Source organism: Danaus plexippus, chromosome 19 (genome assembly GCF_018135715.1).
Source record: "Danaus plexippus chromosome 19, MEX_DaPlex, whole genome shotgun sequence".
Taxonomy (NCBI): domain Eukaryota; kingdom Metazoa; phylum Arthropoda; class Insecta; order Lepidoptera; family Nymphalidae; genus Danaus; species Danaus plexippus.
In genome coordinates this window covers 5,596,463-5,615,937 of record NC_083549.1, presented here as the reverse complement: position 1 = coordinate 5,615,937, position 19,475 = coordinate 5,596,463, and the positions used below count along the sequence as shown (strand labels likewise).

General features: G+C 41.6%; 1 protein-coding gene across 1 annotated transcript in view; it reads left to right on the top strand.

Moving 5' to 3' along the window:
• LOC116768271 (protein groucho-like) overlaps positions 1-18,941 on the top strand; it is a 40,997-nt gene extending 22,056 nt beyond the window's left edge. The window contains exons 6-16 of the mRNA XM_032658959.2: positions 2,618-2,816; positions 5,296-5,321; positions 14,599-14,700; positions 14,786-14,907; positions 15,661-15,954; positions 16,038-16,284; positions 16,526-16,705; positions 16,917-17,077; positions 17,171-17,253; positions 17,865-18,064; positions 18,580-18,941. Of these exons, the coding sequence (XP_032514850.1) occupies positions 2,618-2,816; positions 5,296-5,321; positions 14,599-14,700; positions 14,786-14,907; positions 15,661-15,954; positions 16,038-16,284; positions 16,526-16,705; positions 16,917-17,077; positions 17,171-17,253; positions 17,865-18,064; positions 18,580-18,687 (1,722 nt within the window). The 3' untranslated portion in view covers positions 18,688-18,941. The remainder of the gene's footprint in view (positions 1-2,617; positions 2,817-5,295; positions 5,322-14,598; positions 14,701-14,785; positions 14,908-15,660; positions 15,955-16,037; positions 16,285-16,525; positions 16,706-16,916; positions 17,078-17,170; positions 17,254-17,864; positions 18,065-18,579) is intronic.
• Positions 18,942-19,475: the final 534 nt, after the last annotated feature.

The window sequence follows — 19,475 nt, the reverse complement described above, 5'->3', positions numbered from 1 at the left end:
TGCGATTTAAGAAAATTCAATTTTAAGTCGCATTACGACTTCAGCGTTCCGTTACATGGATTTATATGGAATGTTCTGACAAAAGTATATACACTGACATACCTACGTAAAATATAAAAGTTGATTCTTTATGCGATAAGTTAACAATACATTTATTAACATTCTAAAAAGCTCTTAACATTTTAACTGCTATTAATTTATTTAACGGCGTTAAAGTAGAACTTTCCTCCCGATGCTATTAAAGCTAACTAATTGTAGGTTAATGTTTAAATAGATTATTATGAGCCTACTTCGTCAGTAGCGGCTCGGTAGTAATTACTTTGGAAATTAAGATAAATTATACGTTATCTGTTACATGTACTGACTTACTTATAAGTTATTTGACGAGGTTCTTATTGTGTCCATTTTATTTGAGGTCCGAGGGAAAAAAATATGCTAATCAATTCCCCTGGCTTTCCCTGGTTGTTTGGATAGTTATATGTATACAAATTTTTCGTCGTCTCATTTTATATAAATATTTCTGTGTAATGTTGACATATAAACAAAAAAAATCATATAAAGTATCATGTATAAGTACAACAGTTAATGATCAAAATACACTACAAATATATTAAAATCACCAAAACAATAAGCACATTGTACGTCGCGTCGGTGTGAAGGTTACCGGAACTCAAACAACACAAACAACCAACACATACCTACAACAAATATTTGATTACCACCAGTGAAACTAACATTGAACGGATATTAAACGAGATCGGATATTCAGAATACCACCGAATGTATGTATATATATAATATAAATAGTGAGCGCGAATCACCGCGTCCCCATTTATAAATGGTGAATTATCTGGTGTGTATAGACGTTGGTAAATGTGCCGTGAAAACCGAAACGCGGTGTATTTTTCTCGCGACAAAAGCTTTCCACGCAATGCGTCCTCACTATAAAAGATCACATTACGTGGGCGTCTTTGTAGAATATAGTTTCATATCACTGAGTGCTTCTTCATATTTTTTCGTATATTTATACAAAAGTCACTTTTATTATTAAAATAATTTGTATGAATTTTTTTTAAGATTTTAATTAAATAAAGGACAAACATCTGTACCATGTGCGAGCTATACCTAAGTTATTGTTATCGTTTAAAGTTTAAAACTTTGCTTTCAATATTCAGTACCACAACTCCTTTGAATATTAACGATAAACTAATATTTAGAATCCAATCACAATATATAATTTTTCAGTGCCGTAATCTCGGTGCCGTGCAAACTTTAATTTGTAGTTAATATAAACCAAACGTTAGATAAGAAAACGGATCGCAAACTCGTTAAGGGTAACGAGTTCCGATACCCGGGGGACTATCGTCGGGTTTGAGTGATTAAAAACACCCAAAGTAAATGCACTTTGAAAAAATATATCGCGGTAAAATTCACGAACGCTACATTATTGTCATTCATAATAACAAGCACGAGGGTAAGGAAGCAGCGCATCGGTGGCGGCGGGTGGTAGGTGGTAGGTGGTGTGAGGTGAGTCTCAATGGCTCGGGTCGTGTCATACCAGCCGTTCCGTAGCGCCTCGGCTTTGTTTAGATTCCTCTGGTTTCCCACCCGGCTTTTCAGCAACACCTTTAAACTTGAAGTGGATGCTCTCACCTTTAGCTTACACTGATTATATCAACTTCACATTTCAAGATGGCTTCTGCTTACCTGAATTTAGGATACGATGTTGTAAAGTGTACATACAGGTCTACAATACTATTATTGAATTGAATTCTGACCGCAAATATAATTGTACAAGTTGTGTTTATACAAAGATTATTTATTGTATTAACAATTATGATAATTAACGAAACTGCTAAATAATTGTTAAAATAAGTGAGCGCGTCACCTTCCCATGATAAATCACATCATAAGCATTCAAAACAAATTTCAACCCCAACCAATTAATTTTCAACTTCAAAAAAGACGACAAAGTAAATACATCGACAGGCGGTAGCGGGAGCGTTGAGCTTCTGTGCTCTGTGCGAGCCACCTGGCCGTTTATAATAATAGCGTAAAAAGTGACGAAATAGAACGGGAAGCAGGGAAAAACGAGGGAATTTGAAAAGGGGAATAATGGAGAAGGAGTAATCAATTTCGCACAGTCGTCGCCGGCGGCAAAGCTCTCATTTAAATTTTAAAACACCACGTCGTGGGTCCGTGGAGGAGTTTTTAATTTGCCTCTGGCCCGTTTTAAAAATGCACGCCGCTCTGCGGTGACACATCAATTCACTTTGACAGTACGCCCGACACTCCCGACACTCCCGACAGTCACAGCCTAAATGTGTCGCAATTTATTCATCGCCATGAGCAAGATACACCTATATGGATAGAGGTGTTAGATAAACTAATGTTATGTTCCTTTAGATAATTATATTCGTACAGATTTTTATAACTTTATTTAAATATTGATGAAGGTTAATTTGTTAAAAATAAATATCTTACTTAATGTATGGACTATGTTTGAAACCGATAACAGTTATAATATTGAATAATCGGGAATCGAAAGAGAACTCTTTGTTACTTTATAATAAATATACCTCAAACCTTCCAAACTAACAATGTCATGTGTTTACAGCAACAGCGACCAGACCTGCCGCGTCTCTTGCAGCAGATGCATGCAGCACATTTGCCGGCACACGGAGCTCCGCCACTGCCTCTTCTCAGCCAAGGAGCCCTGCCGCCCGCGGGGTTACTGGGCCTCGGAGTACCCCACCATCCTCTGTCAGTGCTCGCCAAACCCCCCGACATACATCGTCCTGATGATAAGGGCAATGGTACGTAGCAGAAATATAAGAGGCTAGAAACACATATTGAATACATCTGAATATATTTTCCTATCAGAAATATCTTTTAACTGACACAAATTGAAAATGTTAGTCGTATATTTTGCTGGGTTAAGACAAAGTACCTAAATAAGAGTGTATTTGCAAAATTTATCACGTTAAGTTGTCTTTGCTATAACGAAGGAGCGAAGTAGGTGAAACACACATTTTATTTTATTAACTTCAGGATAAAGCATGCAATCCAAACATTCCGAGTAGATGGAGCATTACAGATCGATATACAAGATGAATATTTTAAGAGATATACCGTGTTTGTGTGCTCGTCTTGTTTGCCGTGTGCCACTCACTCGAGACTATTAGAACTCCCTGCCCTCCCCCAGCCCCTAGCTCCCCTTCCCTCGCGCCAGACGTCTCCGATCCACTTCTGTTTCAATATTTACCACCTTCGAGAGGCTTTTTGGTCCCACTGTTTGCGTGTTTTCGGATCGCTGAAGGCTATTGCTTTGCCGATATTACTTTGAGAGTACGTTTGAGTCACTACGCATCTCTTGTACATATTTGATTTGTGTCCCTAAATAGCCGTCGATATCTTATTCTAAATAATATACAGTATTTAATATGTAATGTTACAAAAAGTTAGTTCATTGCAGCAGTGTAGCTTTGAAGTCGACGTTATCGCGAGACGTAAATTTAAGCTTCCCCAAACACAAAACTAAGTTAGAGCGTTAACAGAATATTGCGAGCTCGGAACAGGAGCGCGCCACAAATGAAAATGTAACACAGAAATGGATTTGGAAGCCGCCCGTCGCTACGGTTAATTACAAAAGCAAGCGGTAATCTGCGCCCTGGGATGTTCCGGCTTAGTGCCCCCCTGCCTCCCCGGCACTCCGCCACTCCGCCTGCCACTTCCCCGGCTAATTTGTGCCATTATCGGTGTACTGATGTAAGAGTTACCGTGCAGATGGCCCCCCGCCGCCGCCCGCGCCCCTCCCGGCCCCTACCTTGCCCGCGCCCAATTAATTATTCGTCGCTGGTGTGAGCGTCGCGTGTTTTAGTCAATTAGTAACGTAATTTTGCGGGTGACTTGAGTGTTCGCTGTACGAGGCCCGACGCGGACTCGAGCGTCTCCTTTTAACGCTCACTAAATTAAACATAGCCGGATTCTAATGATTAATGTTCGGCTTCACCGCCATACAGCCGCACGATACAGTAGGTGACTACAGCATACAGCATACAGCAATACCGATCACATTAATCGGAACATAGATTACATGTTCTAACCATTGTTTAGAGATCAAAGATAAATTGAGAATAACATAATATGTGGTCCGTTGTTGCGGTGTGTTCGATCTCCCGATCGCATACATACCAGGCACGCGTGTGTCGGTAGATACGGACCGTACTCTGTTATATTGGCAATAATTGAAGCCATTGCATTTAAATTAATTGAAGCAATGCATGCACTACGCCCTCTGCTATGTCGGCATTAATAACGTAATATGTACGCTCTATATATACATTATAATAGACATATTGGAGCAGCTATGGCTCACTAGAATTAGCCGATAGATGGCGCCTTTGATGTTGCATATTAACATACATGGCCGTGTTCCGAGGTCTGGCGTCTGATGTTATTATCACGTACTATGTAAACTTAGTTGTATCGTGTTTTATATCAATACTGAAGTCTGTTTCCTTCCTTAACGGCTTCATATCATGAATATTAATTTAGTACAGAACGGGACGCGTGTGGAATGTCGTTCGTATTCCGACCCCCGCCGAGCACGGTCGGGCTAATCTTATTCGTTCGCATTAAATCGTAAATTAAGTATAGAGCGTTCGTGACGAAGCTCGATATATTACTGGAGCTAATTTGACTAGCTCCGAGCCACGGCCGGCTTAGTGCTAAATTATAGTGACGTGTCTGCTGAATAATCTCAGTGTGTCCTAGCAATTACTATCACTTGATGCGTCAAATGGTAAGACAATATTGTTAGTGGTCAGTCGCATTTGTTACTATTGTGCCCATATATTAAACTGATGAATGTTTCCTAACTAAACCTACAATATATTCCAGTAACTACGAGTACAGTTAATAGTATACGGATACCTTGTTTAATAGAAACGTTACACGTATAAGCCTTTCAAAAGTTTGTATCGTAAATTAAATTACTGTTCGTAGAGGCGTGACGCGCCGACAGCTCCTGCAATATTTATCTACCACCCCACCTGCCTATCGAACTACCACCTACCGTCAACTAGAAAAGACATTACGATCCATATCCATAAATAACATATCGTTGAAAATAAACTTACATCGATATATAAGTATTATTATTAAATTAAAATGTCGACACAGAACTCACCAGTACCAAAACCTACAATAATAGTCCGCTTAGACGTTTAACAAACATTGTTTATATCAAACTCTAATAAATGATGTTAATGTGACATTCGTTCCTGTTTCCAGGTATCAGCTCGGCGGAAGAGCGACACGTGAGTACCAACAGAATTCCAATTTCGAAAAGTTAAAGTTGTTAAAAATTTCAATGACAAAATTTCGCTTTGAAAAATTCCGCCAGAGGTGCTCCGCTCGCTGGTGTTCAGCGTTTTTTCCATTTGTGAACGAGCGGAGTGTTGTGCTCGAACGCGTTGATTTCATAACACGACTCTCACTGGAACAAGTGGGTGGTGCAAGTGGCACACCCCGGCAGGGCTGCCAGCCACATACTATAAATTATAATCATACACTGTTCACACAAACATCGCCTATCAATAAATTATTTGTTTTGTTACACACGACGCTGTTATATTTATTATCCGCAGTTAACCTTTAATATTTATTTAAAATAATAAACTTTTCGTTTATAGGTATTAGATTGTTTGAATACAGGAATGTAATAATTTTGATATTAATTTTTTATATGTAAATTTTCAACGTAAACACATCAATTATTTGAAAATACTGAAAAACTCGGTCATTATCAACCCTGTGCGGGAGTGAGTTCACGAGCGAATGCGTCGTTCGCGAGGTGTTGTGAATGTCGGCTATCGTGCCAGCGAGTGGCGTGGGAAGCGGGGTGGCAACCCTGTCACTGGCGTACCGAACAAATGTGGTACCACTACCACCGCTGCCACCACCACCACCACCACTACCACGCCAGAGAATTGCATACGAATCGATATCAAGCCCGCGCTTCATAACATTGTCTTTGTTGTCTAACCTAGTTCCTTTTTGTAGCGCGTATTCCGTTTCGACATTTCAATTTATAACAATTGCTCCCTGTACTGTTAACTAGAGCTCGTTTTATTGTAGCTAGTGGAAAAGGCTTAGTTTAAAACTCGCACACTAAAACTATTCATCTACTGAAACGTAAAAAGCAACAATAAATTATGACAAATGTTTCATTTTTATTGACTATTAATTTACCGTGATTAATTTCAGTGCACTATGCGAGGCTTCGTTTTAGAAATACAGCAATACATTTGTAATTTAATATAGGCAGTTATTAAATATCATAGAAACAGATCTATAGAAGTAATTGAATGTTAGAACAGCTATCCATTCCACTAGCCCAGTAGATTTACACGAGAAATAGCTCAGAAAATAAAAAGGCGTTAAAGCCCCAGTGAATAGAGCGCGCTAAAAGAATCAGGGCGGTGTGAAACCGATAGGTGGCGGTGTCGATGTTAGCAGTCTGTTCGTGAAGAAGACGATTTGTGCAAACGCGCAGCTGAGTAATGCACCCGGCGTCTTACGGGGGGCCTGGGGGGACCGGCAGGGGCCCGGCGACGGGTGGGGGGCCTTAATAAAGTTTACATAAACCGTCTTGGTTGCGGCTCGGCGAGGGGGCTTCGCGTTACAGTCGTTCGTGCCTCGCTAGTTTGTCCAGTGAAATGTTTTTACAGCAAATCACGCTCGCTACACTGTTGCTAACAATTGTTTATTCCACATGAAACTATGCCTGGCTGTTTGTATACCGGCTGCGTTTTGTTTTCTTAAATTTAATTTACCTTCGATCCGACGTGAACTATAAACACCTAGTATTCGATAAACAAACTTCACACTACCTTGAAATCGGTGCAATAAAGTACTATGTAACTAATTACTATTTGTCACTCCGAGTCATCACAGAAAATTAAATCTTTTCTCATCCCTATTATTACGAGCACCAATTTTTACCGACACCCAATTGAACGGCTGCCCTTTTCACGATCTCGTCGAGCCAACATTACAACAGCGTAATAATTTTCTCCGTCAGCATCCATTCCGTCGTATCGGGTCTAATATTCAATTTAGCTCCCGACCACACAAAAACTGCTTCAGAGCCGGTTCATTACGCCGCACATCCCGGCTCTTCATCCTCCTTACCTTATCTAAGCCACTCTGAATGGCCCCCTCGTAACCCCTGCCAACCCCCGCGACTCCCGAACCCCCGACGCTCACCACTTGAAGTGCGAAGCTCGCAGGGCTCAGCCTTCTTTAGCATTCCATGCCACTTCTTTATTTAATAGATGCCCAACGTTACTAGATCGGAATAAATTTGTGTATCTCAACGCCGCGGCCGCTTCGTGTTCCACGTCATCCGTCTCTTATGAAAGAGCAGTTCTTAACACTTATATTTATAACTGTATAAATGCATTTATGAGTTTTTTTAACCGGCGGCGGTCTTACATCGTGTTTAATGTTTATGTATGGTAGCTACTGTATCACACGGGGCTCCCTGGCTCTCGACCGTGACAACCCTCGCAATTTATCGTTCGGGACTTTTCTTAATTGGAAAGAATGGCCACTTGTAATTATTAAGACGCCCTAAAGTGAAACAGATTGTGCGTTAGAATTCAACGTCGTGTTTTTGTTTCTCTCCCCGTTATACAGATTGTAAGTGAAGGACGTTTTATGTCTTCTTCAATTTTATTTACCTTCGTCTACAGCACTTTATTGGATGACTTTAATTTCATTGCTTTTTAATATAAAAACCGACCGTCATTTATTTTGTTATCGATACTTTTATTAACAGATTCTTATCGATAAATATGTCAATCACGTTATAGAACACGTCGTAACCTGACCTTTATGTATTGGGTGGGTTGTCGGAGATCTCTCGGTCATTCAGGTAAAAAAAAAACAGATGCGTCTCGTTTATTATTAAACGGTCAATATCATTTTACTATGTGTTTTATAAAATCTATAACATGAATAAATAAATTTGTAAATATAAAGAGTAAAGGTTACGAAATAATATGCGGCTCAACTTTTGTATTCTGCGCTGTGTTAGCAAGGAGCAACGTTTGTTTTATTTGAAATTCGAGAGCTTTCAAAAGTGTAGTTCGTGAGCCGCACGCCGCACGATCCAATACGTATGCAATGAGTAGGAGCCAGGAGGTATGCGGGTAGGTAGAGGTAGAGGCATACCTCGGTTAGAGGTAGCATGCATCGTTCTCTTTGTTGCGAGCCGTATCGCATCGATTTATGCAGGCTGGAGAGAATCGCGCCCGTCGCCGTTATAACAATACCACCTCAACGTTGTACTTACGTGACAAAATTGATTATTGAATATTGCATTCCTGCGGGCCGAGGGCTGCGGGCTGCGGCCCCCGTGCCGACTTCCGGACCCAGATGAATTTTCCTCACTATTGAAAATTTTAAACATTCTCGAAGCGAGCACTTTGATGGTATTCTAGTTTGGAATTCTTTAACATCCAGCTTCAATATTTCAGACGACATTGTTGGAGCGTAAAAACTGTACACTTTATAATTAAACACACTGATGTATTACAAAACGAATTGAAAATACACAATTTATAACCGGCAATAAAATCGAACAGTTTAAATTACAATCAACGCAATTCGGCATAAATGAAACACTAGTAATTGAAAACACGCTACGGTAAGTCTGACCTTTCGCGCTAAAATCCCATTTGTGAATGCAATCATGGCTTATCAATTCATTGTTTCGATGAATATCCGGCGAGCGGACCTCGCTCCCCGGCACGCTGCCATCCCACGATTCAATATTACGATTCAATGTTCACTTACCGCTTCTACTGATTTAAATCAACATTTATATTTGTCGATGTTAAATAAAATCCTCACTGCTAGTGTTCTACCAAAATAAATACGTCTGCGTCAAAAGTTTCAGGCTCTAATATACGTTTATCAAACATGGAATCCATAATTATACGTATTATAATTTCCATATAAACATTTATTCATCGTATGTAAGATAAGAGGTAATTTTAAAGTCAATAACCATGCCGAATGTGGAAACATAAAATCCGTGAATACCAATCTAATGATGAATGTTTACGTGAAGTCTCAGTGTAACAATGTATGGAGTGCGGAGAGGAAATGTGAGGAGAGCAAGCTTAATGAGCGTGCGAGGAGTACACGAGGTCACTTGCCACCGTCCACGTCGTGGAGACGACTTGCGGTCGGGGCGCACTGCGGGCGAACTGCGTGTGAGGTCCGACCGCTACATATATATATAATGTTATACCACACCCGTGCAGTGCGCGCTCACCCTAAGCCTCACCCTCACATAACAGCACGGTACAGAACATTAAAGCACACCGTTCACAATAAACACGACAGACCATCGGGATAATTGAAATCGCTGCAAGTAATTAGCAGTTAGGCGAGCGCGATAGCTCTCGGCTCCGCTCACGTCTTCATAATTTATCTCAATTAGTTGGCGGAGTAATGGGCGGAAGGGCGGCCGGCGCTCCGCTCGGGGCTCCTTCCCGCGCCTGCACTTTATGCACTATACTGAGAATAAATTAATGTTACCCTCGTTTGAATTTGTGACTTGTTTACGTTGTACGTTTACACTGATTTTATGGTATTATTGTTTCGTTTAAAAGATAAAAGACCCAGGGTCGGGAGGTTCAAAACTTGTACTGGATGTTTATGTCTTTATTTCTATAGATGTAACGTAAATAAGATAGTATAAAAAAATATTAGCCAATAAAATTCGTTTAGCATTATTGTATGTGGTATTTGTGTTTGCGGTTTTTACCGTACAGCACTTGGCGCATTCGATGATATTAGCTGGAGGCGACAAAGGCGTGAGAGGCGACCGCTCGCTGTGTGAGTGTGCTGCGGTTTAGGAGCCGTGTTTAACAATGCGGCGGCCGCGCGGTAGACGTGAGGCGAGCGTGCGGCGGTCGTGCGGCATGCGGCCGGCGTGTCCTCATATCGGCTCGACACTAGTCGTCAGTGTAACTCCAACACGCCATCCCCTTCTTGCTTATCACATTTACATATGTTCAATCAGCTCCCCGACTCACCGGCTCAGCGGCTCGCCGACCGCCTATCGTTCGACTATCCAAAATGTTCCATGAATAAATTTGTCAACCGATACCTCGCTCGTTGATTGAAGTGAACAAAGAAAACAATCTCCGGTCAGCTCGAATTAAAGACGACGGGTCGTATTAAAAATGTGCGAGTCGCAGCCCTTTTTAAGTTTTCTCGTTACTGGCTAAGACGAGAATCATTAGGAATTAAATTTCCCCTTTCATTAGTCCCTCAACCCTCGTATAATTCCGGACGCGGAGCAATAACAATATAAATCCCCCGTCGCGCCGGCCGGGGGATTAAGGCTTGTCTCGACCCTAATTTAGGGCTGCCCCCGCCCCGGATTAACGAAGTGGCGGAATCCGCTAGGGTTGTCGCTGCGCATAAACTTGTTACGTGTTTAATGTTTTATTGACGGGTGGCGAGGGAGCTCCCATTTAAATAATAGAGCTCCGAGAATCACCGGCCGCGATTGTCGGAGCCCCGTGCTCTGGCAAAGTTTACAATCGTGTCAAATGACACCGTGTCGATTGTTGTAGGCTTTAATAAAACGGTTCATTTTAACTGGCTGGATTTTTTTAATTCATACGCTGTAACTTTACATAACTTAAACCTAATATATACCTATTATATTACCCATAGGTAATGTAAATTGTGTTTCTCAATTTATAATAAAATTCCGCATACCTATATTCAACCATTACACAAAAGAAAATCCAATCAACTCAAAAAATATAAGTCTAATTGAATGCCTCTCATAACGACTTACAAAACAAGCGTTCAAAAATCACCCTCGCCCTAGCAAATTAATTTTTCGTCGTATTATTTGATCGTAACGAATCGTCTGTAGAGGTGGAACGGATCCTTCGCCCCCTGTATTAAGTCGTACCGTTGACGCACATATTGCAGACGCTGCTCACAGCCCCGAGGAATCTCCGAGGGATTGACGCGCCCTTCGCTCGAATCACTATTAAATGACTCCCTATTTGTCAACGCTATCCTGACTCGTGACACAGACAAACTACATATTTATATAAGGAAACTCTATCCGAGCACGGCCTGTGTATTTACGAATTTCTTTCCGCACCGAATATTTCACAATGTGAACCGTCAGTTCGTCACCCTGTACGTAGTCTATTTATTTGTTAAACATCAATTTTCCAAACGAGTGACTCCGCGACACGGCGACGTAACTCGATTCCATGTAATTTATTTAAATAATTTGAACAGACCGAACCCGCGTACAATGTATTAAAATTTGCCTCGCGACCGCAAAGTAGACGCTAACACGGAATTAAAGTCGTCGACACTTAAGGGCTTCTTCGTAGTTTAGGAGGGAGTTGTGTGAAATTTCACTCGGAATTTCGAAATGGTGGATGGGTTTCACAAGTCAACTCAATTATCGTTTTAATTAAGGCGCTGCCGTGCCACGTGACATTTGTTTGCGTGCCTGAAAGCGATCCTCTCCCCCGAACGCTCCCCGCACACCCCCTCAACCCCCCAGAATCCCCTCGCGTTAATTGTGCTAATTACTCCCGAAATGGTGTAGGGTAGAGAGATTACTTATCGACGGCTTCCCTTGAATTTATTCCGAGTTACATTCACTTTCAGTTAATTATAGTCTCAGCGGGCACTTAACGCACTAATAGCTTTTTATAGCTCAACTATTGCAAGAAACATATTACATTTCTGATTGTTTTTGTGCCACGGTAATACAATGGTAATGCTTATAGCGCGAGGATTACTCCAGATTGCCGAAGTGAGACGATAACAGCTGTTTTATTAAACAATTTAAACCGTCGTCCAGAACAAATAAACAAAGTGAAGTAACAGTTAGTAATTGACATGAATTGTAGGTGGCAACCTTCCAGCTCGTATAGAGCGCGGGGTCAGAGCAATCAACGTGTGGTGAGCTCAAAGAGCGCTCTCTGGTGGCGGGAACAGGGACACGTCACCTCCACTATGAACATCAGGCGATTCGGTTATTTTGAGTCCTACATAAAACGATAGCGAACGTAACGATCGAACCGAATGTAACGAACGTATAGCACTAAACGCAATCCGCCACTCGCCTCGCGACTGTAAAGTTTACGAGTCACGTAAAAACACGCTCGGAATACCGACCGGCTAACATAAATTTATGTTAATGTATTCTTTATAGGAGTTTAATGTACATTCAAAAATTCCTTCATTATTTATGTATAAGAATGAACCGGTGAAGTTAATTTTAAAGTCGTGCCGATCTCCGCGGTTAACACGTCGGCTGGCAATCATTTTTATATGGTTCATTTTTATTACCTCGCTCCCGACTAATACCAGATGCATTTAATTATTTCCTCGACCATCGCAACGACTTTATTACTACGAGCTCGACTCGTTTATTACATAGCTCCTTAGTGAACCTAACCGAGGTCAAGATAGGTAAGTTTCAGCGGTCCGATAACTAGTCATAAGATTCCTCGGCGATAAGTCGAAAGCGTCTCATGTAAATCACATAACTTTCTAAACTACCGTACTCGAAGTACAGTCCGAGCTCAATTCGTACATTTCCGAGCGGCGGGCGGTCTATTTATCTATTTCCCCACGCTTCCGCCCCCGGCCGGCCGGTTAACCGCCCCCCTTCCGGTTAACCGGCCGGCTCGGCGTGCGCGGCTAAACGGCTCGTCGCGTGACCGCAGACAATAAGCCCGGCGCGTTAACAGCGCGCCTGTGTGTTGCCACTTTATATAATGTTACGTCACCGGACTCACGTCAACGATGCGATAAGTCGTGTGGTCGGGAGTGTCGCAGCCGCTCGCGTACCCTTGTTAAGAGACCGTGTAGCGATCCTTTTCAAACTCCACAACCAATACACCGTCGCCTTTTTCTTCAGTCGACCCGGGTAATGGGATAAACTACAGATTAGCTCTATTCGCTTTTCCGAGCAAATGTAAAAGGTTTTCACAACGATACCTCACACAATAAGGTATCTTATTTCAGTGTGGAACTTTGATCTTTATAAATATATTGAGCAACCCTTAAAGTGGTATTGGTACCATAAAACCTCATGTTATTGAACACACTATTAGCCTAGCCACGTATCGTATCTCTTATCCATACTGTTGTATCACATCATTGAAGTCTTATCATCCGTCCACATAATAACAATAGTAACCATAATTGGTGAACTCTCAAAGTTTTAACGGCAAGTTCTCTCTCCTCCCTCCTACCGTGGACACGTGAAGCTCGTATAAAATACATTCCATTGAATCCGACACGTCACTTTACTGCGCGCACTGTGACACTCGAAATAGCACTACTTGAAATTCGATATCAAATACCGTCAGATCGAGCGCTCGTAAAATTAGGGCTTCGGTCACACGCGTGCGGAGCAATAAACGACAACCTTTACTATACCTCACCCACCAAATATATTGGACGGAGTTTCTCAAGTTTATGTCCCTTTATCTTATCTTATAACAGATGATGTTCACTATAACAGGGAACAAGCTCGGGGATAAGGTTATTTGTCGTCAGCCAAGTGTTATTAACTATAAAAGGAAAGATGTGTAGGAAATTAATTTCCATTCTTTTTAAAACCTTGCTTGATTTATTACGTACAAATAAATTTGTATAACAAAAGACGAAGGGCAGTATTCGTAAGTCAAATCGGGCGGCGACGGGTTGACAAATTAACAGTTTGCCGCTAGCTTCTAAGTTAGAGCCTCATAAAATTTCACCCTCCAGGCAACAGGCATAAACCAGGCCGCTCTAAGCCTCTGAGAATTTCAAATTAACTCTTAGCCATTTCTCATTCAAGGTCCACTAGGAACATAAGCGATTTAGCTTCGGATGCTCGGTGACCTACCATTGCTAATGTTACATATATAGTATTTATTTATTGTAAGAATATATCCTTAGTTATTTTACGAGTCATCAAACAATGTCGTGGATTTTAATAATCGTATATCATAATAAAGAATCGAAAAAAGAACTAAGTAGGAATCGTGAGTGTGTTGTCCGCTGTCCGTTTTGTCTATATTGGTACATAAATATATAAAATATTTCGCAATGTCAACATGAACTGAATCAGCAAGCGTGGCTGGTCTCTCAACACGTATATGATTATTTCATTAGTTCGTATTTGCTCACTCATCCGCCGACTCCTCGCACCCTCTCCTGGTGGGCTGTGGGAGGTAGAGGAGGGGAGAGGGGGGCGATGACCACTCCCGGAGCTAATCATGCGGTCAGTTTGTTCTGCCTCAGCGTGTTTTGATATTGATATTGACCGTAGCGCTCGCATCACTGCGAGCCGATTTATTTGCGAACAATGATCGATTGATTGATATAGGAACGTAAGCGCGGCCGTAAACGTTTTGATTATGTTTACCAGATCTTATTTGACGATCCAACATGGCCGGATACATAACGCGCTGAATATATAAATCGTTACCGGTCTTGTACAGATATCATAAAGATTGGTGTTTATTGTTACAGAGAAATTCAATATCCCCGGGCGAGAGAGAGAAATATAGAACAAGGAGTCCCGCTGAACCAGATCACAAGAAACTAAAAAAGGAGGAAAAAGATATGGGACATGTAAGGACGGCTCGGATTATTATAACACAGACCTGTGTTCGGTTAACGAGCTCATTACATTCGAGTAATTGTGATGATGTTGCAGGAATTAGTTGTAGACGACGCCAGCGAAGAACCCACATCACCTCACAACGGGGCGCCTTCACCCAGAGAGAACGGTCTGGACAAACTTCAACCCAAGAAAGAACATCCCCCTCACAGTCCGCGGTAAGGAGATACACTGTCTTCACACATACAACACTCCATTACACATTAACATACAAAACCGAAAAACAAATAAACTAATCCTTTAAAGGTGAACACCTCGCTGTAATCTTAATTGATTGTAATACCTTCATCCGTTTAAGGGAAGCCGTAGCTGTAAACCGTTCGTTACATTTGTCGCCGAGGGAAAGGTCGTCGTACTATAATTGGACAGTCAAAAGTTAATCTCTGAATCTATAACGAACTAACTCCGCTGCTGTTACGACGACATTAGACACGCTTCGATGGTTAGCCGATAGTAATCATAACGCAAACTTAAACCAGCGATGAATATCGCCGTGGGACTTGGGAGATTAACAACTACTCGGCTTACGTTCACGTTACAGCCTCGGTCGAAATGATTGCATTTAATTATACGTGAATGTTTTACTTGTTACAAATTCAGTATCATTCCGACTGGGCCGTGTAGTTTTTACAAACAAATTTTCCGTTATTGAGATAGTAATTAAGCCGGCAATTAAGAGAAGCACTCGTTTTCGATGGTACACATACGTGCTGGCCGCGCACTGAATACGGCATTTATATAACATCGCTGCGGCCACGCTCGTACACTTAGCCCTTTTAACCTTTTTAATGCGGACTATTGAAAGCTCGACCTCAATACGTTTTAATGGCCATTAATAGGAACCGCCTGTTAAAAGACGAGTGGCGAGCTTTTTTGGTTTTATTAACTAATTGCTATTTTTTTTATTTCAGGTCCGGAACGTCCAGTAACGCATCGACGCCTTCGACAAAAAAGTTAGACGAGAAACCCAGCACGCCGATTTCAAAACCGGTGACGCCGACTTCCGGCGCTAGTGGCGTCGGCTCGGCGGGGCCACCTATGAAGGCGGCGGTGAAGCCCCCGGCGTTACAGTACCCCTACCTAGGTAACGGGGCCCATGACGCATACGGACTTGCCGGATATTCAGCCAGAGCGGCGATGGCGTACGAGCCACTACGTCCGCCAATAGGACCAGCGGCTCTGGCACCCATACCTGGCGGAAAACCGTGAGTTCTTCATGATCAGTTAATCACATTTATTTTCGATCGATGTAAAAGATGATATGCCATTAAATAAATCCAATTCACAGAGCGTACTCGTTCCACGTATCGGCCGAGGGCCAGATGCAACCGGTCCCATTCCCCCCGGACGCCCTCATGGGGCCGGGGATCCCCCGCCACGCGCGGCAGGTGTCCGCCCTCGCCCACGGGGAGGTGGTGTGCGCGGTGACAGTGTCCTCGCCAACCAAGTACGTGTACACCGGCGGTAAGGGCTGCGTCAAGGTGTGGGACATCAGCCAGCCGAGCAAAGCGCCCGTCAGCCAGCTGGATTGTTTGGTGAGTGGGTAACTGTCGCGACCTTCACATACTATCATAGTGGCTTCCACTCGATCTACTCTCTACTGACAATACTACGTGTTACTGCACGATACATTTAATAGAATTAATACTAGCAAATGTGTGGTAGCTACTTAAATACGTTCGGAGATTGGCTAGGAACCCGTGTGAATCGATCTCAAAATCGAATACATTTCATTCCACCCAAACCTCCCCTGACCATCCATCTCGTATTTTTCAGCAACGTGATAATTACATCCGGTCGGTGAAGTTACTTCCTGACGGCCGGACCTTGATTGTCGGCGGGGAAGCCTCCAACTTGTCTATATGGGACCTCGCTTCTCCGACTCCCCGCATTAAGGCGGAACTGACGTCATCAGCGCCCGCTTGTTACGCGCTGGCTATTAGCCCAGACTCTAAGGTACCATTGAGAATCACTAACGTTGAAGTAACTTGAAAAGGATTCGAGAGCGTTACGATATTGTAATGTCGCGAGACGAATGAAAGTTGAGACGGAGATATTAAAGATAATGAAGATAGAGAGAGAGAGAGAGAGAGAGAACATGCACGTATTCTCTCTATCTTTCCCTCACATGCAATTACTGTATCTCAACTCATGCTATCTCATTCAGGTGTGCTTCAGTTGTTGTTCCGACGGTAACATCGCGGTGTGGGACCTCCACAACCAGACCCTGGTGAGACAGTTCCAGGGACACACGGACGGAGCCTCATGCATCGACATCTCCGCTGACGGCACCAAGCTTTGGACGGGCGGACTTGATAATACTGTCAGGTATATAACGTGGACATACATATATACACATATATATATATATATATATATTTCTATCCGTGACCATAAATTAAATATTTTTTTTCCCTTCAGATCCTGGGATTTAAGAGAAGGAAGACAATTACAACAGCACGACTTCAGCTCACAGATATTCTCACTGGGATACTGTCCGACGGGTGGGTAGTTTAAAATAATTATTATAATATAACTAAATGAAGTAATGAAGGTTTCCCCCCGAAATATAACTTACCACTTCTTATAATCTACGAATCCTGTGCTGGTCTACAAATTGTTCATTCTATATTTTCTACTACAATTAGAATTTTTTTAAAACTTAATAACGAAAATTCATATATTTTAGTATAAATATTCGTCGCTGTACAACGTATAATATTTGCATTAAAAGAAACCGAATTCAGATTCCTATGGCGGCCCATACATCTACAATAAATTTGCACAATATTTTTACTGTCCAATAATATTGAGTTTTTGTTTGAATCCAAACGTTCAATAATATTTAGCAATAAGACTGACAAACCATCCCCGGGACGGAACTGATCACGCCAGCTCAGCTCACTGGACTGACAGCATGTAGCGCAGTGCCAGCCCTGCACAGTACGAACGCACTATTGCGCGATAGGTTTAAGCTCGCTCAACCTTCTGTTCGCTCGTTGCGCCATTTTTCAGTATCATCCCGACACTGCTAATAATATTGTACAATCAACTAGATTGTGCAATACTATCGTAGATGTATGGGCCGCCTAACACAATGTTTATATGTTTGCAGGTGAATGGCTCGCAGTGGGCATGGAGAACAGTAACGTGGAGGTGTTACACGCCGTGAAGCCTGACAAGTACCAACTGCACCTGCACGAGTCCTGTGTACTTTCCCTCAGGTTCGCCTCCTGCGGGAAGTGGTTCGTCTCCACGGGGAAGGACAACCTGCTCAACGCCTGGCGCACGCCCTACGGGGCGAGCATCTTCCAGGTCAGATATACTTGATACGCGAAAATATACTTACCTGCTATGCAATAAGGTTCAAACTATAAAGTACCGCAATGAAACACGTCTTTATTACTGTGATCTATAGCAGCACAGTACAGGAAAGACAACTTTATGATAAAAAGCATAAGGTTTAAATTTCTAACTAATTTCAACCAATTCGATTATACAATTATTTCATTATGGTCCATTGTAGAACTATAAGATGAAGATAAAGAAAAAACAACTTTATGTTGTATGTAACACAGTTTAAAGAATTCATTATGACCAGTGTCAGTTGGAATATATGTTACTTATATGAGCTCAGTTTAAAGTTTTAAATTTAGAACAAAAACGACTAAGCGCGATAAACACATTCATATTATGATTTGAATTAGTGAAGGGTTGCCACATACAAAAAAATTATTAAATGGATAATTTTTTTGTGTTGTCATAACACAAAAATAATAAAATTTATTTATATATATATATTTATTGACGAATATCGTGTATAATTCCAGTCTAAGGAGTCGTCGTCGGTGCTGAGCTGCGACATCTCATCGGACGACAAGTACATAGTGACCGGGTCAGGCGACAAGAAGGCCACAGTGTACGAAGTGATCTACTAACATAGTGACAGACAAACATACAGTGTAGTGATAGCGGGACGTTCCGCGCGCGAGTGATATGGCTTAGTGTATGTATAGTGTTGTATGAAGGCTGTATGTACTTATGCGACCTGTTTATATAGAGTTAGTGTACGCGGTCATGTTTATTTGTTGAGCGCCCGTAGTGTATGTTGGCGGCAGATCTCAAAATGATGATTTCGTTTCAATATTGTTGTAAATGGCTCATATTAAAGAAATGATATGCGCGAATTATATTTGTATGGTTTCATTTTATACACACCCTTTATCATTGTGCTAATGTCGCATACATAATATATTGGTTGATGCAGACGACTTCGGCTTCCTTGCTCGATGTATTAAAAATTTCCGCATCACATACAACATAGCGAGTATAAAAATTATAAAAATATTACTATTCAGTACTGTTAAGTGACAGAAAATGTGAACCGGGTCTAATGTCATCTGAATCACAAATACAAAGAACGTGAACTTACGTAGGAATAATGTTAGATAATATTTAAAATAATCGCTTTGCATATTAAGGTATTTATGACGACATTTCTTGAACCATTTTAATATTTATTTTTAGTGTTATCGGTTCATATTGAAAAAACAATAATTTTATAACTTTAACAATTACTGAATAAAGCTATTATTCAGCATTTAATAGGAATGATAACATAAGGATGTCTCACACATTCGCGTGTATTAATTTCAATGAAACTAATATTTTTTGCTATACTAAAACTACACACTCTTGACGGTTCCGTTACTTTGCAGCAAACAGA